Genomic DNA, 25,116 nt, shown 5'->3' on the forward strand with positions numbered 1-25,116 from the left:
TACACTTGCAGCTCTCACAAGATTCCACTTGGACCTTAAGACCCCACATGCCCAATGTCTTCACTTTCATCACGTTCTTCCTGTCACCTTGCCTTGTAATTCTCTTCAATAAGCTGACTGAAACTTCAATGCTGCATCAGAAACTCCTCCTCCAGGTAAATGTGTTCTCTGTGCCTCAGGGTAAGCTCTAACTCTGAAGAACTTTCTTCAGACCCCTCACACAGCCCTTGCCTACATTCTCAAAAAATACCTTTTCAATTTCTTCATATGCAGAAAAGACCAATTACGAAAACACTTCTGAACGTTAAAGCTGCTGCCAGCAGAGCAGCTTACTTTTCCCATTTTCTTCCCGAACAACTTAGTCTTAGGGAGTAAAAGCTACTTTTCTCTTTGGGTTTCAAACTGTTTTTCTATTCCTACCACATTCTCAATCCCATCAAAACTGATTCTGTCCCATAAGATTCATCTTTGCTTCTCAATTTGGTCATCTGCATCGTTGTGCACATCGGATGAGTTATGTGAAACACTTTATGTGATATATTTGATATAGTGTTTGGCATATATTAAACACTATGAGACATTGTCTTAGTGTTCTATTCTGTGAAGAGACACCAAGACCATGGCAACTCTTATAAAGGAATGCATTTACTTGGGGCATGTGTGCAGTTTCAGAGGTTTAGACCATTTTCATCATGGTTGGAAGCATGATGGCATGGTACCTGAAAGTTCTACATCTGAATCTGACGGTAGCCGGAAAAGAGAGACACTGGGCCTGGCTTGATCATTTGAAACCCCAAAGACCACCCCCAGAGACACACTTCCTCCAACAAGGCCTCACCTGCTTCAACAAGGCCATACCTCCCAATCTCTGTCAAATAGCACCACTCCTGAATAAAAATGACCAAACATTCAAATATTTGAGCCTGTAGGGTCATTCCTATTCAAACCACCACAAACATGTTTTAGTACTATTAGCAAGATAGCTATAGTATAACGTGTGTGTGTGTGTGTGTGTGTGTGTGTGTGTATGTGTGTATGTGTGTGTTTACTTTGCAGTTGAACATAAGAAAATAAAAGCAAATAGGATTTATCCCACTGTCTCTTCCATCTAGTCTTCATATTTTCTTTAACAACTTTTATTATGACAGAGCCATAACCACAGAGCCATATATATGTATATATATAACATATATTAATTACAATACATAATACAAATTATATTTAATTCCACAGCACTGTCTATATAACTATTATGAACTTTTTGATATTTACGAGAATTAGAGGAAAACACTATCAGTTTTTTTGAAGCAAACACATGCTTAATGTTCATAAATGTAATTGTGTTGATTAGATAATACAAATCCATAGATTAGATATCATTACTATCCTTTATTAAGAAGCTTTTCAATTTGCCTCATATCATAAAGCTAGTAATAGCTAGATAGATTCTTGATTAGATTACCTTTTGACACAATTTTACTTAACTATCTCTATTCTAGAAATAATTCAACTAGTTTGCTGATTTATTTCTATAGAGACTCTTTCCTGACATGCAAAAATAATATATATTACTATTTAGGTGACAATGTTACATAGGGAATGGGGAAATCACAGTTTTTTAACTTTGAAAAATATAGTTGTTTCTTTGAATTGAAAAGGCACAAAAGAGAAGTCATAGTTCTATAGCAATATGAAGACAAATTCTCAAATGCAAGTTCAGAGAAAGATAGTAAGAAGGCTAATTTTACTTTCATGTATGTTTTCAATAATTGATTAATTCTTCCATAAATGTAGTCTTTTGTAGTCTCTTCAAGTTCATCACTGAATTGTTATTCTAGATGATGACATGACACGATTCCTGATCTCTGAGAGTTTATAGAGTACTCATAAAAACAAACCTACAGGTATGATTCATTCATAATTATGGTGAGTTTGCATGTATGCATCCATAATGTCTTGTATACAATTTATAATATACAATATTATATTAATTATATACAACATGCATTAATTATAATATATAATAAAAATTATATCTAATTCCACAGCACTGTACATAATTCTGAAATTTAAGAACTTCTAATGAAATACAAGAATGGGGAAGTTATTTTCATATCCACTGGGAAGCACACGGTGTTGACTGTGGCTCTTTAAGTGACAAACACCACTTTGAGTGACAGAAACTCAGCTGTTGAGTTCATTTATCTCGTTTCACCTTTGCCATGACTCAGGATGAACTCAGGACAGGAAGCGTAGGAAAGCACTGAGTTGCTGGCCCAGTGAGGGACATATAAAGGAAGTCACAACTGGAGCAGGGCGGGAGGCAGCAGCCAGCCCAGCCTTCATCCAGGGCATAAGGACCAGGTCACCGACAACATGTGGATCAAGAAATAAGGAGTGAAGGACTTTCCTTGGGAGAGTAAGAAGTCATAGAACACCAGAGGAAAGAAATCAGTAGAGAAGCCAATACTTTCATTAAACAAAATGTAGGCAGGTTAGATTCAAGGGCACTGCTGAACATGGAATTTGAGTGAGAGTCACTGGTAGGGATTGAAGAAATTTAAGATGAGAATTCTTATTGGAGGACATGTCTAGTATGTGTGGGAGGTTTATTCAGGAACCAAGCAATGAACATCAAGGGACTAGAATGAGACTAAAACAGGAGGTGGTATCAGAAAGCAGAATGCCTCTAGTTCAGCTCTTTCTGATAACTGGAAGTAAGTACACTCTATGCATGTTTCCTTCTATACTTAGAGTTTAATCCAAAGGAAGGACATTTGAAAATGCTTAAAATTAAATCAACCCATTAATTTATTTCATTTACAGCCATGCAGGTGCCTTGACTACGTGTATGCCTCAGAGTTGCCACAAGACACCTGGATTTTTATATTCTAAGGCTGGTGACAAACTCAGGATCATCAATATAAAAAAAATCATTGCAATGTCTTCAAGTGGGATGCAGCTATTTCTATTTCATGTAGAGTTTAAGAGATTGAAAATACAGTTATTTTCAGATTCTTCATGTTGTTGGGGTTTTTTTACTCTTTACTCTTTGGGGGGCCCACCATCCAGCTCCCAAATAATTCACACATGGAGGAGGCTTATTCTTAATTAGGACTGCCTGGCCTTGCCAGCTTTCCTTAACTTAAATTATCTGGTCTACCTTTTGCCTCTAGGCTTTTCCTGTTCTCTTCTGTAAATCTTACTTTTACTCCATGGCTTGCTGTGTAGCTGGGTGGCTGGTCCTTGAAGTTCTCCTCCTTCTCTGGCTACTTCTTTTGTCTTTCCTCCCAGATTTCTCCTTCTATTTATTCTCTCTGCCTGCCAGCCACGCCTATCTTTTCTCCTGCCTTGCTATTGGCCGTTCAGATCTTTATTAGACCATCAGGTGTTTTAGACAGGCACAGTAACACAGCTTCACAGAATTAAACAAATGCAACATAAACAAAAGTAACCCATCTTAAAATAATATTCTACAAAATCTTCAGCATTCTCCATTCCTGTCATATGTTTCATGAGCTCAAACACCTCATAAATATTAATGAGTATGAATTATCATGGTGATGTCAGAAATCATTGCTATTCTTGGAAAAACTTCATTCATTAATTAAAAGAACAAAATATACTTTTAACCTCGAAGTTGTAGGTAGACATCATTTCAGTTTTAATGAACTTCTTACTTTGCCTAATCCAGGGCATATGCATTTTCTATAAAGAATTTTCCTCTACATCTTATGAAACTAGTCATCAGCTGTTATTTTAAATGATTTGACTTGATGGCTGGTATTAGTCAGCTAGACAGGGAGGCCATTGAGGATGTACCCATCCCTTGAAGTCAGTTTTGGAAACCACCTTCCACTTCTCTGGTAACATTAGAAGGAAGGTCACAACTGCCCCTCCTTAGGCTTCCTGGTCAAAATATATAACAACTCTAGCCCTTATTGAAGGCATGACACACTGAAATGCTACCCCTCCCTAGGTATAGCTGCTTACAGAACTCCCATCATGCATCACTGCTAAGTCTGTCTGCTTTTCTGAGTTCTAAAAAGTATAACTGTTCCTATTTCTTCTTTGTTTTACATTTGAAAATTTATCAAAGTGTGCAAACACTATCCCTGACACTCTGGCCCTTCTCACTCTTTCCCTAAACCCCTCTCCTTTCACTTTTCAGCTGTTTGCCAACTTCCATTGGTGAACCTGCCAAATTTCTTGGATCCTAACTCAAATGGCATGGTTTCTAGTTACCTCTTCTCCATCTCCCTCTTTCCAAGCAGTTGCCAAAATTTATAGCTTTCCTGGTCTGTTGTTCTCTCAAGTCCTAATAAAATGTCCTAAATGTACCTCCCCATGAGAGGCCTTACCTTCTTGTAGGAAGAAATTGGGGTGGGTTGGGAGAGGGAAGCTGGAGGGGCAGGAGGAGGGCAGAGGAGTATTTTTGGTATGTAAAATGAATAAAAAAATTTTCTTAATTAAAAAAAATACAAAAATGTCCTAAAGCTTCCTTCAAGTCTGTTTCAAAGCTTTTATTAAGGCAACTACAAATTCAAAGGGAAATCATGATTTCCTTTTGTGGAGGGGCCCCAAAACAGCTTGACCAAACAGCAGCCATGACAGGTTTAGGAGCCTAGACAGAGCTTTTGTGACAGACTTACTGGCAGACAACACCCAGATCCAGGAAAAGCCTTAAGCTGATACCATTCAGAGATCCACCCAGGGATGAGGAAGTACCTGACATCCCAAACATTCTAAACATTAGATAAGGTGGCCAGATGTCCTTGATTCTAGCACACACCTATTTTTTGTTTTAGATACCCCTAGACAACTGTCAGCCAATCAGAGTCCTGAACCCTGGAAATCCCCTCACCCCAACCTCTGCTATGATAAAAACCTCACCCCACCTGAGCTCGGGGTCTCTGTTCTCACCACTGTGTCATTCAAACAGAGGGACTGAGCCCCAGAGCTTGAAATAAAGGCTCTTTGCTTTTACATGTGGGATTCGGTCTCCTTGGTGGTCTTTTGGGGCTCCCTGTAACCTGAGCATAACACCCTTGTAACAGTGGTATTGGCCAGACTGTAGAAGCAAAGGTTGCCGAGTTGCGTGGGACCCTGATGATTTTAAATTAGATAGTATAATATCCTCTGGGTTGAAGAACTTGCCGCAGGATAGCTCCCAGTATTAAATATCTAAATATGCATGCTATAATTTACTTCTACTTTCTCTTCTGTGTAGCTCAGAAATTACCAGATTTTTTGACATATGTGAAAAGAATCACGTTAAGCACATCTATGTAGTTCAGAAGCTACCCGATTTTTTTTATGTATGGGAAAAGAATCACGCTAAGCACATACATTTGAAAAATGGGAACTATTTTACAATTGCACGTTTGTTTACATGTAATATTCCTCCTATATTTTATTTTTGTCGTAAAGTGTGCATGCAGCTCAGGGTTGACAGCAGCAGGTTTGGCCCTCAGGGCAGAGCTACATTCAGAGCACTCATGAGCTGACTAGAGACTGGAATGCTGGATGCCAATCTGGAATCTCTGGCTGCCTCAGCAGGAGCATCTGCTAGCCATTTAACCTTCAGCTACAGAGTCCCACACAGCCTGTGAGCTGTGATTTTAAGAGCCTGCTGATCAGTTTAATCAAAAGATTTAACTGTTTATAATTACCAATAATACCTTTTCATAATTAAGTCAGGACTTGGAGAACCTTTATGAAAAAGGTGGACAAAGAAAAACAACAACAAAATAAATATAGATTTAAGTGCTAATAGCCTTTAGTCTTTGTGAAAAGCATTATAAATTTTCACTTCCTAGAGTTGCTCAATATTCAACAGATTTTATCCACTAATAACAAAGAAAGTGAACATAATCTCACATCATAAAGTTATTTGTTTATGATTTTTAATACACTTAATAGAACTTAATGTCACCATTTATATAATTTGGGGGTTAGTACTTTCAATATGCAAACTTTTTTTACACTTACTAAACAACTTTAGCTAAGTTCCTCATGTGTACATTTTTCAACTCTTCAACTCATTATAAACTTTCTTTAGGGCAAAGGGCTTGCAAGCTGGCTTTCTCTCTCAGCAAACTTTCTAGTAGAGTATTTAAATACAGCAAGTCTTCAATAACATTGACAATGGACAGATTCTATTTGGATGTGACTTTCTGTGCCTCGGGTCGAAGTAGATCATAGACTATGTGGGATTTTCAGAATCAGGTTGAGTGAGCAGAGAGCCTGAAGGCAGCAAGGTCAGGTGCAGAGCACCAGAGAGAAATTCTGGTTGCTATTCTGGAAACAGTCAAATTGGTGTTCTGGTAATACCTCTCAAGAGCCTACTTTTGACTTATAATGAATTTAATATAATCAGCTTCATTAAGAGAGGGCTGGCCAGATCCAAAAGTAACTCTGCCTTCATGTCTTTTGTATAAGAAGCAATTGAAAGGCTTAACACTGAGACAAGAGTGTGGTGATATTTTATTTGTGCTTTAGTTAATAAATAAAGCTTGCCTGGAGTTCAGAGGGAAAAGCCAGCCATTGTAAGTAAACACAGAAGTCAGGCAATGGTAGCACATGCCTTTAATCCCATCACTTGGGAGGCAGGGATCTGTCTGGATCTCTGTGAGGTCAAAGCCATGCTAGGAACAGAGTCAGGCATGGTGGCACACACCTTAAATTCCAACCCTAGTTAACCATGGAGGTCTGGAGGTCTGTACAAACAGACAGGAATTAACAGAGATGGGCAGGAGGAGGAAGTGATGTAGCTGGACAGAGAGAGCAAATCAGATGGCAGAACAGCAAGGCATCTAGGCGTGGGTAGACAGGAAGTAACTCATTCTTTTGGAAGCTGCGGAGCTGGTGAGGAGAAGTTACCATGTGGCTGTTCCTCCTATTCCTCTGATCTCTCTCAGGTTTTCACCCCTATATCTGGCCCTGTGTTTTCTATTAATAAGACCGTTTAGAAATTCGTCTACACAAGAGATAGCTTCCTTCAAAGAGCAAGGGCAAGTCCAGGGTGGATCATGAGTTGGTCACACAGAACACAGAATCCCTCCTATGAAGGAGGGTAACCCTCAGGTTTGGCTGATGGAAATGTAAAGGGTGTAGAATCCTTACTAGTTTAGTGACATGTTCAACGACCAGTTTCAATAAAGATGACCTTAGTCTCCATTGAATTCTCTTCATAAGATTCACAAAAATCAACTTGGGGGTTAGTTCTTCCTTAAAGTCCCTCCCACTCCTGGGAGTTCTCATTTTTCTCCTAATAAATCTACATTTTTTTCCTTATTTATTTTTCTTTTTGTGTGTGGGGGAGGTGTGGGACTATGAATTCACTCACAAGCCACTAGATTGGTGGTCTGATGGCCATTGATACTCTAGGACTCTATCATGGAAAATTAAGCTCAGCACAAACAGACCACAGCATTTAAATAACCCAGTTGAAATCATTACTTGTCTGTTTATTTGCCTATTTCTAACGCCTTTTATTAAGAGTTCTGATACTGTCTAGGAATTATGTTAGTGAAGACCTTACCAGTAAATAACACTGCCAAGAAAACAGTTTTCTTCCACATGTGACATCCCTAAAATTGCAAAATCCTGTCTTGAATTTTATTAATAGGGTGATTAGCTTGAGAACCGCCCATTTCAATAGAAACTATAATTACCATATCAAACACTCTGTGGACTTCGTAAGTCTAGGGTATTGTTTGAGAAAGACAGGTGGTGGAAGAGAAAAGGATGCTTGATGGGATTTACCTGGGGATCTGTGGTCCTCCTGACAATGGGGAGCTTTCAGAATTCACATCAGTTTTTTGAGCTCTTTTTCTAAGCTTTTTTTGTTCAAAGGTCATGCTGATGAGTTCCATAAAACTAAAAGTAACAGCAATTCATTGTCATCATTTTTAATCGTACAGGTTATAATTCTAACACAGGTAAATTTTGTTTGTGGAATAAATTGATAGCATGTTTCCAACTCTTCTCTGATTAATTTCTTGGGTGTAAATGTAGTAAATAATAAACCTCATGGACACTTCCTGAAAGAAAAGTGCCCTGTCTAAATGTAATGAAATACAACGATTTATGTAAGTGAAATGAGATTGAAGGAGATATTTCTGAAATAAGAATGCTTGCAAATGTTTAATGAATATTGGAAAAGATTTGTCTCATTTGTGAACAGTGTCCACACACATGAAAACTTATTAAGCTAATACCTCCAAATCCAATTTCTTTTTGAATTAAGAATAAGTTTTAATCAAACCCTAACCTTTCAAGTTGTATGACCTCTATTACCCTGTGAGCAACACAGTCACACGCTAGAAATAAGTAGAAGTATTTGGTGATCACATTCTTAGAACACTGTTTAAATATCCTCAAGATTCTTCAAATCACAAACATATTTGGGGATGAGAGCATCATAAATCCAGAACCTCCTGTCCTGTGTGGACTATGCCCCTTCTTTCTCCACAGAGAACTTAGAGGCATAATGAATGAAATTGCTTTTTTATAACAAAGGAGGCAATGTGTTAGTATGGAGAACTCTACTCAGTAAGTCTGCAGTCATAACACTACAATTTCTTTTTCAACAGTGTCCAGCAGTTCATCACTCACTGGGTTTAAGGCATCATCAGTAATAGTTCAACACATTTAACAACCTGTCTTTCAAATTAATCCCTCATTCCTTCTAAAACTCAACATCCTAATCAGTATTCCCCGAATGCTATTCTGTAACTCTCTATTTTGTGTCTTTAATAAAAAAAAAATCATTCATTGAATATGGGTTTGGCTTTCTCCTTTACTTATTTAAACCATTTTTACATATTTTAAAGTTTTTTTTTAGGTCAGGAACTGTGAGACCTCTGATACTTTATCTACCTGTTGGCTAACATGTAGCAGATCATGCTTTCACGGGTGCTTGAGGACAAAGGGTCTTCTGGGGCATAAGGCAAAGGCATTATTAATGAGGTCTCAGATGTAAATACCAGCTTCATGCTTTCACAGGCTATCTTTCTCCTCAACTTCTAGGAGGGCAAGATGGGGTACCCCAGGTGTGTTCTTTGCACACAGTACTTTTATAACACCGTTCTTTGCAAATTCCTTGTTTAACAAAAGCCCCGAATGAAACCAGCCCCCTCTTTTCCTTCAGGTGGTCAGGGAACAAAACTTCCCTCTGCTCCTAAGGAAAGCTGTGTCTCTATTGTCCAGGGCTGTTTGCTACAGGAACACTGGGGGAAAGAGTGTTCGTTCAGGACACAGTCTGCAGTAAAGCTTGCCGGAATGCCTGAAAGCAGTAGCTCCCAAACTACTTCTTTCACCCTAAGAAGCTTTACTCACCTAGCTCTCCTGCCAATCTATTTTCTGTGACAATGGCACGTTGTCACTATTTAATGTTGTGTGAACTGATGCCATTATACTTTTTTACTTAGCTGCTATAATCCACTTAACAAATTCATAAACCTTTTTGTCTCTTTAAATAGATGAAATTTACTGAAGGTGCAACATAATTAATAAACACATTTTTAGCCTTACAGAATCGAATGCTATTATACTGTGACCCCGCAGATATTTCCTAAGTAAAACAGAGATAACAGTTGAAGCAATGTTGGCACAACATTCTGATAATTAGTAATTTTTCCAACTTTTAAAAATAAACTCAGGGTCAATATTTTCTATTTTCAAGTATCAAATGCCAACAATCCTCACCACTTATTAAAAGTATAAGAAGAAAACTAGTCTTTACTTTACAATCTACAGAAGGTTTTTATGAAGAAGATTTGGAATAAATTAGTTCAGAATTTTGGGATGAGTACCAGGGATCACCAAGGTTAAATATTCATCCTTTGTTTCCCTTCAGAAAAGAGCAGTCCTCCCAGGGATATCAATCAAACACAGCTTCTAAACTTACAACAAGTCTAGGCACAAACCCTCGTACTGGTTGCTGGGGGAGACAACCCAGTAGGAGGAAAAGGCTCCCAAGAGCAGGAAAGAGAGTCAGAAACACCCTTACTCCCACTGTTAGTCATCCCACAGAAACCCAAGCTAACAGGAAATCATTTAAGTTGTGTTTAGTAGTTTGTACTGTGGCATCCTGGACTTGCTGTATAAACTAGGCTGGGATTAAAGTCATGTGCCACCACTCCCAGACAGCCTGGCTATTTTTCAATACTCAGTGGTGTCCTTTTCTAAGGCAATCTATTCACATTTGTTTTAGCTGTACTGTTTCTGTTATTCTAGTTTTATTTTTCTTGTTTCACATTGGGTTACTTATTTCTTTCCATGGAAAAGAATTATTTCACTCTCATATACTATTCCTCTCATATTCTCTACATATTATTACATCACACTTTTTGTTAGATCAGGTTCTGATGTTATTGTATCTGTGCAAGCATTCTTTACTGTTGAACTTGAAGCATGTTCCAATTGCATCTCTTTCCCTACAGCTTGTTTGTGCCTTCTGCTAGCTGCTCCCACATTTCCTGTAATCTATTTTGTATGTATTATGATTACCATATTTTAAGCTCATAGTGAGAGATGTAAAAACCTTTACAAATCATCAGGTAAGCTCTTTGTCATGATTTGAATGTAAAGCCCACCCCTAAATGCTTGTTACTGAAGCATGGTATTCAGCTAGCAGTCTCATTTGAAAACATACTCGAGTATGGGGGACTCTCTAATGAGTCTTTGTGGGTATCTTGCTCCAGGCTGCTACTTCTCTCTTGTGCCAGTGACCACATTAAAGATAACCTCAGAGAGACCAAAATGTGTCCATTATGCATTAAGGAATGTAAGTACAGCACTTCTTCTTGGCTTAATTTGAACAAAGAGCAAGACCAATTTTGAATTGTCCACTCTTCTACCTGTATCTTCAGCCTGTGTGCAGCCTGTTTGTTACACATGTCTGTTTGATGTCTGCCAATCTCCTGTCTGAATCTATTGTATCTATTCATCCTGGTTCCTAACAAAGGGTTGTGCTCTGCATACTGAGAAAAACAGAAGACATGGCATGGGGAGGAGGTGAGGGATTCTTTCTAGACATCTTTAACAGAGTTTTACAAGAGGGGAAATCACCTTACTGACCTCTACTGACCCAAAGTAGTAAACAACACTGCAGATAGATATTATTAGCTATATCCATTTTGCTCACAACATTTATGCTGGATATTTATTGCATAAGGCTGCTTTCCACCTTTTGGCTATTTTCAGTAAATGATTATCACAACACACACACATACACACAAATATTATTCAGGGTCGGGGATGAGAGTACATAATTTAATATTAAAGCTATATATTAACTTATGTTGTAAAAATTATATGTTGTCTTAGTTACTTTTCTATTGGTGTGAAGAGACACCATGACAAAGGCAACTTATAAGAGAAAACATTTAATTCGGGGGTTGTTTACAGTGCCAGAGGGTAAGTCCCTGGCTATCATCACATCGGGGAGCAAGCCAGCAAGCAGGAGAGCTCCCACTGGAGTGGTAGCTGAGAATTTACATCTTATTCTTACAAGTTGGAGACAGAGAGTAAGAGACTAAGCCTTGTGTGAGCTTTCAAATCTCAAAGCCACGCCTAGTGACACACCTCCTCCAAGGCCATGCCCTCTAATCCTTTCCACAAGAGTTCCACCAACTATAGATGCAGCATTCAAATATATGAGCCTCTGGGGAGAGCATTTCCATTTAAACATCCATATAGGGAAAATTAAGCGTATTGCCCTGCTCTTTTTTTAAGGCTGGTTAATCTGAAAGAGGCTGAGTCCACAGTAGGTAGCATGCCAAGTCTTAAGTGACATCAAGGCACATCATTAACTCTGCTGTGAGGTCCCACAGAAGTTCCATCTCTCTGAAAGGAAGAAACATTTCTATCGAACCATATCACTACACTCTGAATTTTTGCTTGTTTGCTGCCATGAGGGAAAGAGACTTCTCTGCTCTACACACAGACATCACAATGTTCTGCCTAGCCTAAAGAGGCCAACCAACCATGGGCTCAAACTTCTGAAGATGTGAGTAAAAAAAAACAACCATTCCTCAATTAAACTGTTTATGGCAGGCATTTTGCCACAGTGTGTAAAGAAAACACAACACTGCTATGTTAGCCATGTTTTTATTAACAATGATGGCATGTTATAAATTATCGAGATTCATGTAGCAAATAAAAACATATGAACCTAAGTAATCCGGCTTGCATTGAAAGTTTTCAGAAACAGATTTTTCAGATAGGCTAGTTATCACTATTATATATTTTTATCACTCAAAACTTGTAAAATTTACTATGAAAGGGAATTTATTCATAGCTATATGAATAAATATAAGTATGGAAAAATAATACCAGATTCTTACACTATGAATTTATCACGGGAGCTGAGGATATGCCCTGGGAAATCCCTCCCAATAAGTTGTCACATTTGTAAATACAATCCAAAGTTTAGTGTTATTTTCTCAAATTTAGATGACTATCTCATTGACCATATATCAGAAAGGCACAGAAAAATAATATAACTTAAATATGGCACGTATCTCAGTAACATTTCACTCAAATAAAATAGAACAAGATGTTTGTGAGCTCAAATTATATCTAAAAAACCCCCAAAAAAGTCAAAGGGAAGAAGGTAACATGGTGTCATGAGGTTGATTGGCACTTTAATAAATCAGAGGAGCTGGGGAATGGAATGGGCATCACTATTCCTAGGAAGCTGAGCAGCATCAACTACTTAGGCACAACTCACTCTGAGTAGCAAGGTAAAACGGAATAACCTCAGATGGTATTGAAAGACTTAGTCACAGAAAAAAAATCTTCTAAAACTCTACCAGTCTTCTTTCCTGCTTTGTATATGAGTTTTTAAGTCCCTAAGGCACAGATTTTATTGCCATCAAGTCCATTGTGGTAGCAATGTAGTCAAAACCCTTATTCAAAACTGGTTGCTACTGTTTTTTCAAAGTTTCATGACTTCACTCAGAAAAATAAAATATATACACCATAGGATATATAAAACCCCTAGCAGGACTGATGCCTATACTCTAATCAAATAAATTTTATGAGACAAATATGTTAGTCCATACAAAGTAAAGTAAATAAAGAGTACATTAACGATTAAAAATGTCTACTTAAGGAGTAGTCACATTTGGCTACTAACCTGGTTTATACAAAGCTGACAAGCATCACCCAAACACAGCAGGACAAACCACGTGTTCCCTTTTAGAACATTTTAGAATTCTGAATTATATTCAACATACTAGAGTTTTGTATTTAAAGGTTATGACCTATCATACAAGGAAATAACAGTGCATTTAATTAAATGGTGTACACTAACTAAATAACACAGTATTTAATTCACTGAAATCAAATTTAGTTTAATTACAAATATATTCAAACGGTACAGAGCTTAAGTGGAGGTTTGGTGCAGGTCTGGCCAACCTGGATACACAGAAGGTAAGTGTGGCACATAGGTCGAGCCTGCCAGTATCATGTCAGTGGATGTCTCGGGACAATGGAACACAGGCTTCTGTCATACACAAGAGGGCAACAAGCACTTGACTGTGGAAGATGAATCACAAATGCTGCTGTCGCTGCTTCCTTCCTCATTGTCTCCATAAATAAACGAGCCCGGCAGAGGCTCCATGAATAGACCATTGATAATTTCTAGCCTCTCCCTAACTATGTAACACCTGCACTGTGCTGAAAGAACAGGAAAGGGGGATGAAAAGAAAACAAGCTGGAAAACAGGAACCCCTCACTTGTTATTATGTCTGGATTACTTTAAGGAGAGAAAAATGTATTCTAATATTAGAGGCTTAAAAATAAATGCCATTTCTCACGAAAACAACGAGAGTACCAGATGAACCTGTGTGAAAAACTGAACTAAATGCAGGCACTTAGTGTTTTTGGTGGGGAGAGGAGTAAAGAGAGCAGAAGATGCCTAACACAGTTGTGAAGAAGGAAAAGTAGGAGAGTGTGACAGAATGAAAACAAATCAAGCAAAGTTCTCCAGAAGGCACTGTGTTTTCAGGGTCAGTAATGGTCACTTGCAACAGTCTGCTGTACAGAGAGATGTGTGATACTTTACAAGGCAATGTGGATAGATGATTGTGCTTGCTTACAAAATATGCATTGAAAATGAGAATGGTTGACTTTGTATGCAGCTTAAATGATTAAGCCAGTCAGAGCACATTATGGAAAGATCCTTTCTTCATAAAGTTCATTAACACAGAGATGTGTGGGAGACTGTGCTGGCACAAGCCTATAATTCCAGCATTTGGGAGACAAGGGTAGGTGTATCATTGAGTTCAAAGTGAGCCTGTTAGAACTATACAGTGCAAGTTCCAGAGAGCCAGGGCTATATACAGAGAAACCCTGAATCAAAAAGAAAAAAAAGATTTAGATGTACATGCTTGTATTTACATGTTGTCTAAGTTAAGTATTCTATTGCTGTGAAGAGACATCATGACATGACCACAACATCTATTATAAAGGAAAACATTTAATTGTGGTGGCTTACAGTTCAGAAGTTCAGTCCATTATCATGATGGTGGGACATGGCAGCACATAGGCAGACATGGTGCTGGAGAGGTTGCAGAGAGTTCTACATCTTTCACAGGCAACAGGAAGTGAACTGAGACATTGGGTGTGGCTTGAGCATATAGGAGACTTTAAAGCCCACCTCCACAGTGACATACTTCCTTCAACAAAGCCATACCTACTCCATCAAAGCCAACTTCCTAATAGTGCCACTCCCAATGAGCTTATGGGAGACGATTACATTCAAAGTACCACACATGTACACATTAAAAGTTTATGCACTAAATGCAAAGAGGCTATTGGCATTACCAATAATATTTACCATCTTATTAATGTGATATTACATATTCTGTACTGAATATATATCATGTCACAAATTATGAAAATTTGAAGTAAAATTTCTTTTCTCAGAAATGTCTCAGAGCAAGTTAGGGAATAGAAAAGGTGATAAATGGATCTGCCATGCAAGATTCAGGGATTTGGGATTTCAAAACCCATGATGCAATGTCAGGTATGGTGGCACACACTTGTAGTCTGAACCTGAAGAAGGATAATCCAAGTTGCATGCTGATGTCTCTATGTACCCACGTGCAGAAGCAAACATTAAAAAAAAAAGACATTTCTTAAAGGATTACCACTATCCTATAACATTTTCATTCACAACTAAAGAAACTGTTTATTTTCAGAAAACCATAGTTAAGCCTAGAAGCAAATCAGTCGGAACACTGGTTGACTGAAGTTTACTTACAGTACACATCCACTCGGATCGACTTTATTGCTGGGGACCCCAAGCCGTTCTCTGCTTTACAGTAATAGCGGCCACCTTGGTGTCTCTGAATGTTGGTAATCCTCAACGTCTCGTTGAAGACACTTGAGTCTTGGAATCTGTCAGAGGCACTTCCTGCTGTTTTCGTCCACCTGATCTGAGCAAGCATCAACAAAGATTGTTACTTTAGGTTGGTTTTCCACAATCACACAGCAGTTTTTCATCCAAAGAACTGGCTTTCAGAGCCACCATGTTGCCTTTCTGTCACATTAGTGGGAAATTAAAATATATGTCCCCAAATGAGCTACAAAGTTGCAAGTACTAATGTCATCACCATAGAGTGCAAATCACTTAGAATCAACTGCATGAAACTTATCAATAGTCTAATCAGGTTGCAGGCAATACACAGTAGACACATGACTCAGTCTCTGTGTCTACTGAGCATTTCAATTTTGCTTATACATTTCTGAACTTTGTAAGACACTTTTTTTGTTATTTGGACCAAAGAGGTCCTCATTTCTTTTGGGACATGCTTCATTATTTTATTTAAAATTTTCTTTTTGGTTTAAATAATGTAGGCATATTACCATAATGGCTTATTGAGATTATGTATAATTTTACGCACCTGTTGGTTAAAAGAGATTTTGTTTTATTTAATGGCTTTGCTTTAATAGGCCTACAAATGATTTGCTACTTTGAAAATTGGAATTCACTTTACATCAATAATTATTTTCCAAAATGTGTAAACTTTTTCAAAGAGTGCAGTCCTATCAGACTGTCAAAACAATTTGAATATCTAAAATTGTCCATTATAAACAATACCATTCTTTTAAACACAGCTGTGTGCAACAGATTTTGTGTTTGCTAGCAATAACTACTGGTATTCAACTTAAATTTTGTGTGTTGTCATATATAAAATCTGAATAAAAGCCACATGCTGATATTGTATAGTGCTACAAAATAGAAAATGAAAACTATTTGCCTCACCCATATATTTAAAAAGAATTTATTCAGCACTTGGAAACGACTAATGGAAATATTCTACTTAAATATCTATAATGTTTGAAACGTGTTGAAACATGGAGAAACTGAAATAGGAGTTTTCAAACTTGAATTTGTATAATACAATCCTTAGCAATATTACTTTCACACACTACACACTAAAATCATACTATAATGGCATTAAGCTGTCTTTAAAAAGTTTTTCACAACATAAAATAGCAGGATGAATATAATCATGTTTCCTCTGTAATGTAAAAGCAACAAAAATGTTACCTAGAGATTACTAAACTAAAAGAAATAGTGAATATTTGTTCAAATCTTGGTATGTGTATGGAAAACTACAGGAAGTAAGTGTAAAATCCATAGCCAAGCAGTTTATTAATTATCTTATCTGTGAAGGCTGTAATGATGGTGATTTTTGCACTGAAAAGTCTAGGATTCTGTTTTCATTTAAATTTTAATATCTACAGGTAAAGAAATAAGGATTTTTACTTTATTTAAAAAATAGATTGTCTTTAGTATAATGCACACTGAAATTCTAGTTACTAAATAGCAATTTTTACAAATGTTTCAATATAATGTTTAAAGCCAATTCAGAAAACTAAGTGTTTCAGAATACAAAAGGTGTGAATTAAAAGAGTTATAGAAATAAGACAAAATGGCTGCCTAAAGAATGGGAAAAGATCTTCACCAACCTCACATCTGACAGAGGGCTGATCTCCAAAATATATAAAGAATTCAAGAAACTAGACATCAAAATACCAAACAAGCCAATAAAAAATTAGCTCCAGAGCTAAACAGAAAATTCTCAAATGGCCAAAAGACATCTAAGGAATTGCTCAACATCCTTAGTCAACAGGGAAATGCAAATCAAAATGACTTTGAGATATCATATTACACCTGTCAGAATGGCTAATATCAAAAACACTGACAACAGTTTATGTTGGAGAGGATGCTGAGCAATGGGAACACTCCTACACTGTTGGTGGGAGTGCAAACTTGTACAGTCACTTTGGAAATCAGTATGGTGGTTTCTCAGAAAACTGAGAATCAATCTTCTTCAAGACCCAGCTATATCACTCTTGGGCATATACCCAAGGAATGCTCGACCCTACCACAAGGTCACATGCTCAACTATCTTCATAGCAGCATTATTTGTAATAGCCAGAACCTGTAAACAGCCTAGATGCCCCTCAACCGAAGAATGGATAAAGAAAATGTGGTACATATACACAATGGAGTACTACTCAGCAGTAAAAAACAATGACATAATGAAATTTGCAGGCAAATGAATGGAACTAAGAAATATCATCCTGAATAAGGTAACCCAGACTCAGAAGGACAAACTTGGTATGTACTCACTCATAAGTGGATACTAGTTGTAAAGCAAAGGATAACCAGAATACAATCCACAGCTCCAGAGAAGCTAACTAACAAGGAGGACCCAAATAAAGATGCATGGATTACCTTGGGAAGGGGAAATATATAAGATCTCCATGAGCAACTGGGGGTGAGGGGTGGACAATGGAGGGCAGAGGATGGGGGATGAGAACATAAGTGAATGGGATGGTCAAGCTGGAACAGGGACGGAGTGATAGAACAATGAAAAAGACAGCATAATAGAGGGAGATATCATGGGGATAGGGAGAAACTGGATGCTACAGAAGTTCCCAGGAATCCACAAGGATGATCCCAGCTTAGACCACTAGCAATAGTGGAGAGGGTGCCTGAGCTGGTTTACCCTGGTAATCAAATTGGTGAATATCCTAACTGTCATCATAGAGCCTCCATCCAGTAACTGATGGAAGCAGATGCAGAGATCCACAGCCAAGCAGCATGCCAAGCTCCAGGAGTTCAGTTGAAGAAAGGGAAGAGGGATTCTATGAGCAAGAGGCATCAAGATCATGATGGAGAAACCTGCAGAAACAATCGAATCAAGCTAGTGGGAACTCATGAACTTTAGATCAACAGTTGTGGAGCCTCCATGGGACCGGACTATGTCCTCTGCATAAGCATGGCAGTTGTGTAGCTTGATCTGCTTAAGGGGCCCCCTGAAAGTAGGATCAGGATCCATCCCTGGTGCATGAGCTGGCTTTTTGGATCCCACTACCTATGGTGAGATACCTTACATAGCCTTGATGCAGGGGAAGGGGCTTGGACCTGCCTTTACTGAATGTACCAGGCTCTGTGGACTCCCCATGGGAGGCCTAACCTTGTCGGAGATGGGAAATGGGAGGAGGGTTGTGGGGGAAGGATGGGGGGGGGGGGCGGGAGCAGGGAAGAGAGAGGGATCTGTGGTTGGTATGTAAAATGAACAAAAAATTCCATAATAAAAAATAAATAAAGCACTGAATGTTAAAAAAAAGAGTTATAGATATGATCTAAGTCTTTCAAATTTGCAAAATTATGCTGTTAATATACATAATTTCTTTGGACAAAATTATTTTAGTACCACATATGGTTCAAAAGAAGAGGAGAAGTATATGTGAGAGAGCGAGAGAGGAAAAGAGGGAGAGCAGGTGAGAGGCAATTTTTTTTTGAGGTTAAAACAAACATTTATTTAACAAATTATATTAAGAATACAGCCACACAGTGAAACTCCCCTTTGCCAAGCAGTCACCTTGAATAAATACACAGGAAGGCAACTGGGCCTAAGGTTCTTGTTCCCAGCGCCACACAGTGGCCCAGCAGCTCACAGGCCTCTGAAGGGAAACAGCCTGGACTGGTGCGGATGGCTGCTCCGCCTTCCACCCAGAGCAGCGGAAGCTGGGCCGCTCTGCTGTGCCACGCCACCTGAGAGGGAGCTGGGTACAAGAACGAGGGTCCAGCTTCTTCATCAGGCTCTGGGGGTCAGAGGGATGCAGAGCGATTCTGTGAATTCGGCACTTCAAGGCCTGGCGGCACATCAAGGCCTTTCCTATGACCGCAGCAGGAGAGATGCTCACAGGCTGGGGATCCTTGGGTCACAGGAGGCACAGGATGAGCTCTCAGCCTGACCTGTGCCCAGAATCCACTGCCATGGTGAGGTGAATCCATAGCAAAAGAAAGCCCATCACAGGGATGGGCACAAAGGCCAGATGGTTGGCACAGGGGCTTTGAGGTCAGGTTCTGCCCCTGCTACTGGCAAGCTTACAGACATGGAGAGACAATCTTGACACACAGACACTAGTATCAAATTTTTGGTCACAGCACAACTTGACATTTTTTAAAGTTGTTGAGGACCCCGAATTATTTTGTTCATTTTAGTTTTATTCATTTCTATGTTTAATTATTTGTGTTTTTCTTTTAAAGTTAATTTTTAATCGAAATAAAATTATATCACCCCCTTTTCTCCCTTTAGCTCCTCCAAAGTATCATCCCAACAACCCCTCCCATGTTCTCCCTACTCTCAAGCTGATAGGCTATTTTTCCTCTGATTATTATTGTTACATAGATAGATAGATAGATAGATAGATAGATAGATAGATAGAGATACACACATACATACACACATACATACATGCATGCATGCATGTGTTGCATGTATATGTAAGTGTGTGTGTGTATGTGTGTGCACGTGCACGCGCTCATGATGCAAGTAAAACAACTCCGAGCTTTCATCTCTCTCTAGTCAGAATGACTAAGATCAACAAAACTACTGCCAACAAATGCTAGTGAAGTTGTAGAGAAGGAGGAACCTCATTCACTTTGGTAAGGATGCTAATTGGTGCAACCACTCTTGGAACAAGTGTGGAGGATTCGCTAGAGACTACAAATGAGTCTACTACATGCCACGCCCATTGACACATGCCCAAAGGACTCAACAACATGCTCCACAGGCACTTCCTTAGCAGTGTCCACTGCCACTCTACTCATAATAGCCAGGAAATGGAAACAACCTAAACATCCTTCAACAGGTGAATGAATAATAACAATGTGGTAAATAGATACAATGAAGTACTTTTCAACTGTAATTATTTACCCATTTATTTTTAACAAATAAAAACAGGTAATGTTAATTTATAGATTCCCCATTTTAAATATACTGTTAAAGCTATGCCATGTTCACATAAGTATGGTTTTTAACTAGAAAACTGTATTTTCCAAAACAAAGAAGAGTGGCATAGTATACAGTGCCGTGACTCTCTTTAGTATCTGGTTTAGGAGAACCAAGTCAGGCAGAATCTCATAGCAGCTTCTGCATATGATATAAAAAGATGTTTTCTTTTTTGCAATTATACAAAGAAAAATTTGAATCCACACTGATATTTAGTCAGAAAGGTATGACTATTCAATAGCCTTTTCAGAGAATCATATATCTTCTACACTAAAACTCCACAAGTGGTAGTTTTTCAACATTTTTGCTCAGAATAATCTGAAACTACACCAAAAGTCTTTCTATAGTCTATTATCTGAAGACTCATCAGTCAGTTTTTCTCCTTGAATGGATCTTTTATTCTGCATTATTTTGTACCATTGTATATTAGTCATTTGGGAAATACCCACTGAGCTACAAAGTTCTAAAAAAAAGTTACTAGTACCAAATTTCACCATTATATGATACAATTGAAATCACATGTAATAATTCCATCACTAGTCTCCTCATTAGAGCCTTTAAATGTGCGAAAGCCATTATATTGTCTTTCTCAAATTATATATTTTTTCTATTAAGACCATGTCTTTATCATCAGTAAGATATATAAATTGTCTTGAGGGTAATAGGTCATGGTCATTTAATTCATTAAAAAAATGTTTAGAAAGCACACAAGTTTGCATCACCACACTTTTAACAGTGACTCTTTTAAGTAAAATACCCAGGAAAAGAAAGTGGCTAGTTCATCCCAAAGCACAACCAGATGAATCTTTTCCCTGAGAGTACTGCCCAGTTTTAGCAAGCAACAATTTTTTTAAAAAATTTTCTCTTTTGTCACTCAGAGCATTAAAAATAATGAAGCTTCAGAAAGTTAACATTATTCATTTTTATGGATTTACCAGAAAAATATTTTAACACATTATAATTTTGTGCTAAAGCATGTGGCTTTGGGAAAAAAGAACTTGGTATTAAGCTGACATCACTGCTGTGCTTTTGCTGGAGTGACATCTGCTCACCCCTCAGTTGCTTTACACCATTCCTGCAAATGTTATACAGCAACAAAAATGTCATTTTTTCCCTCATAATCACTTTAAGGATCACAAGCCATCCCCAGAGAGATTTGTAGCCATCACCTTGTTCAAGGTGATACACACTTTTTGTTAAGAGTACAGAAACAGTTACACAAAAGGAGATGTAGAAAAATCACACTGGTGGCATTTTTAAGAAAAAGGAAGGGAGGATTGTTTACAAAAGAGCATGGAAGCAATGGAATGTGTATGCACAGGGAGGAAACAGGTGTTTCTATAAGTGGCCTCTGATGCTAAGATACATTCCAGGTGCACTAGAGACTTAAGTGTGCAAAACTGATGTCTTGATAGTCCCTAAAATCAATGGGAGAAATTACTGTGGTGCTATAGTGACCAAGATTTCAAATCTAAGCCTTCCAAATCTTAAAACAGTAACTATGAGCTAAGTCCTCTGCATATATGCTATGGTTATCAGATTGGTGCTCCTGTGAGACGCCTAACAGTGGGAGTGGGAGTGTCCATGACTCTTTTGCCTGCTCTTGGGACCGTTTTCCTCCTACTGTGTTGTCTTGTCCAGCCTTGACAATAAAGCATGTGCCTAGTCTTATTGTAACTTGTATATGTCCTGTTTGTTTGATGTCCCTGCGAGGTCTGCTCTTTTCTGAAGGGAAATGGAAGAGGAGTGGATCTGGGGGAGAGGGTATGGTGGGATGGGAGGAGAGGTGCTGTGGGATGTTCTGTATGGCAAATGTGTTGCTGATTAGTCAATAACTAAAACACTGATTGGCCATTGGCTAGGCAGGAAGTATAGGCAGGACAAGGAGGAGAATAAAGCTGGGAAGTGGAAGGCTGAGTCAGAGAGACACTGCCAGCAGCCACCATGACAAGCCGCATGTGAAGATGCCGGTAAGCCACGAGCCATGTGGCAAGGTATAGATTTATGGAAATGGATTAATTTAAGCTGTAAGAACAGTTAGCAAGAAGCCTGCCACGGCCATACAGTTTGTAACCAATATAAGTCTCTGTGTTTACTTGGTTGGGTCTGAATGGCTGTGGGACTGGCGGGTGTCAGAGATTTGTCCTGACTGTGGGCCAGGCAGGAAAACTCTAGCTACAGAGAGGAGGGAGGGAAAATTGTAGTCAGGATGTAATATATGAGAGAATAATAAATAAAAAGGAAGGAAAGAAAGAACAAAGGAATGAATGAAGGAATGAAGAAAGGAACAAAGGAAGGAAGGGAGAAGAGACTGGTGCTGAGAAAGTGGTTGTGATTATTGAAGAAATTACACTATTCAAAATCTCCTGCTTTATATTGGGTCACTAGGAGTAGTGTTAAGAGGACGATATCTTGCCTATTAAAGAACTCATTACATAAAAAAATTCAAATTCATGTGAAAGGAGAAAGTCTAACTGATAATGTCACTAAGAGGTTTCTTGATTGAAAACAACCACAGAAGGGACTGTTTCCAAGGGTCATTTGTTTAAAGCACACAGACACTGACCCAAATGAGGTCCCAGGGGGCAGCCTCCATCTTGAACTGGCAGCAAAATGTGGCAGCATCATTCACACAGTACTGGTTTTAGAGTCCTGATGGAAGCAAGAGCAAGGCGGGTGGTGGAAGCTTCTGCCAAGGTTGCAAAGGGTAATGAGGCCAGAGGATGAGAGCAAAAGGGAGGGTCTCTGAAAGAGCACTACCAGGCCAATGTGTGAAGCTGTGAATTAGAACTCAAGTTGTCAGGAGGCCATGGTGTTGATGATGTTGGAAGCATGTAGCATTCACTAAAGAAATCCACATGCATTGGGAGGACCTGGCTCAAGGGAGAGGCTCTGTGTGCTGTAGGAGTCAGAGGTAGAGAAGCAGGGCTGCCTGATACTTTTGGAGCACAGGTAATTCAATCATGATCCCCAGGTGGAGGATTTGGATTGGCAAGATTTGAAATGCAATGTATGAGAGAAGAAGAAGGAAAAGAAAAATGAGTAATTCAATGAATTATATCAATAATTTTATTTATGTAGATCAGAATATATAATAAAGAATGTCAAAACTTATGCGTAGCATTCAATTATATATATATATATCTCATATTTAGATACATATCATATTTATAGTGTAGTAAGTGAATAAGAATAGCAAGATCTGAAAATTGGGGTTTAGAAAGGAAACATAAATGAATATGATGTAGGTCAAAAAATTTAGAATTTTCATTTCAAGGATATTCATAAAAACAAGAGGAAATAGTTTATCTCCCTGTCAGAAACAATGGGAAGCCAGCAAGGCTGAAAGAATAAAATGGCAAAAATTTCTTTCAGAAAATTTCATGAATGATGCGATAAACGCAAATATTCTTACTTTGATTTATTAATTGTCCAACTACAAGTTACTTTACTCTTCTATTTGCATAAGAAGAAATAAAACAAACTTCCTGCCTAGATACAAAAGGGCTGAGAAATAGGTCGTTGTTTGCTTAGTATGCATCATGTGAATGTGCGTGCTTGTGCATGAACACACACACACACACACACACACACACACACACACACACACTCATACACACTCATACACAGAGGTTAATGCTCATGAGAGTTAAAACTAAATCAAATGTAATTTGACAATCAAAATATAAAAAAAATCAAATATTCTGTGAAAACAATATGTATTTGTATATAATTAGACAACTGAGCATGGTAAAGGTAGTAAAAATTTCTTTCTTTGGTAATTAAAACAATTGAATGTCCATTTAACTCTAAACAGACAATGCTTTTGCTATAACCTACTGGCCTGAAGGCATCCTCCCTGAGGACTAGCTCTCATGGTATCAGAGGGCACCATGCAAGACTCAAAGGAGAGAAGCACTCAACAGTCCTACCTATGACACCTACAAAGCACAACAACCAGCATGGAACAATTACCCTAAGGGTTCAGTAGCAGCACGCTTACTTGGGTGGTAACCAACATCTCTCTAACTGGACTTAGGACCTGCTCAACAAAAGAAAAATCATGTATGGGACTGGAAATATAACCAACTACCCAGGGCTAGTGAAGTCAAGGATCTAGGAGATGAACCTACAACCACTACTATATAAAACTGGCATGCCCTGAGCTCCATTCGAAATATTTCTATACCTACAGGTAAGTGTTTTCCCTACCATTCATCAAGAGAAAATGCCTCTTTGTAACAGATGGAGACCATAAAAGAAAACCACAACCAACCAAAATGCACAGTTGTAGAGCCTAGTTCTGATGGACACACTCAAAACACAACTTCTACACCTAAGACTCAGGGATCATTGTGGAAGGGGGAGGGCAGAAAGATTGTAAGAGCCCCAGAAATATGGAACTTGCTGTTAAACTATCTCCTAGAAATGTCAGAAGCTACACCCACAAAGTCTCACTAACATGGCTGCTGAAACATGACCTGAACAAAGAAGACATCAATAGATGTGTTAATGTGGATGGGGAAAGCTCACGAAACTTCAGCCCTAGATGAAGAACTACAAATGACTAGGGAATGAAAGAGTGGGAGAGGTAGTTTTCCCCATGGAAGAGTACACCAACTGGTTATCCAATATCAAAGGGTCAGTGCAGAAAACACACACACACACACACACACACACACACACACACACGCACGCACGCACGCACGCACACACACACACACACACACACGCACGCACGCGCACACACACACACACACACACACACACACGTATATGTGCG

At 38.5% G+C, this 25,116-nt stretch overlaps 1 protein-coding gene across 1 annotated transcript in view; it reads right to left on the reverse strand.

Moving 5' to 3' along the window:
* The window catches only part of Mdga2 (MAM domain containing glycosylphosphatidylinositol anchor 2), a 794,049-nt gene that overhangs the window by 346,620 nt on the left and 422,313 nt on the right, over positions 1-25,116 (reverse strand). Inside the window, 1 exon segment of the mRNA XM_052738256.1 lies at positions 15,278-15,452. Coding sequence (XP_052594216.1) covers positions 15,278-15,452 — 175 coding nt within the window.

This window comes from Peromyscus californicus, unplaced genomic scaffold, assembly GCF_007827085.1.
Source record: "Peromyscus californicus insignis strain IS unplaced genomic scaffold, ASM782708v3 Scaffold_15__1_contigs__length_86483966, whole genome shotgun sequence".
In the NCBI taxonomy this organism is placed as follows: Eukaryota; Metazoa; Chordata; class Mammalia; order Rodentia; family Cricetidae; genus Peromyscus; species Peromyscus californicus.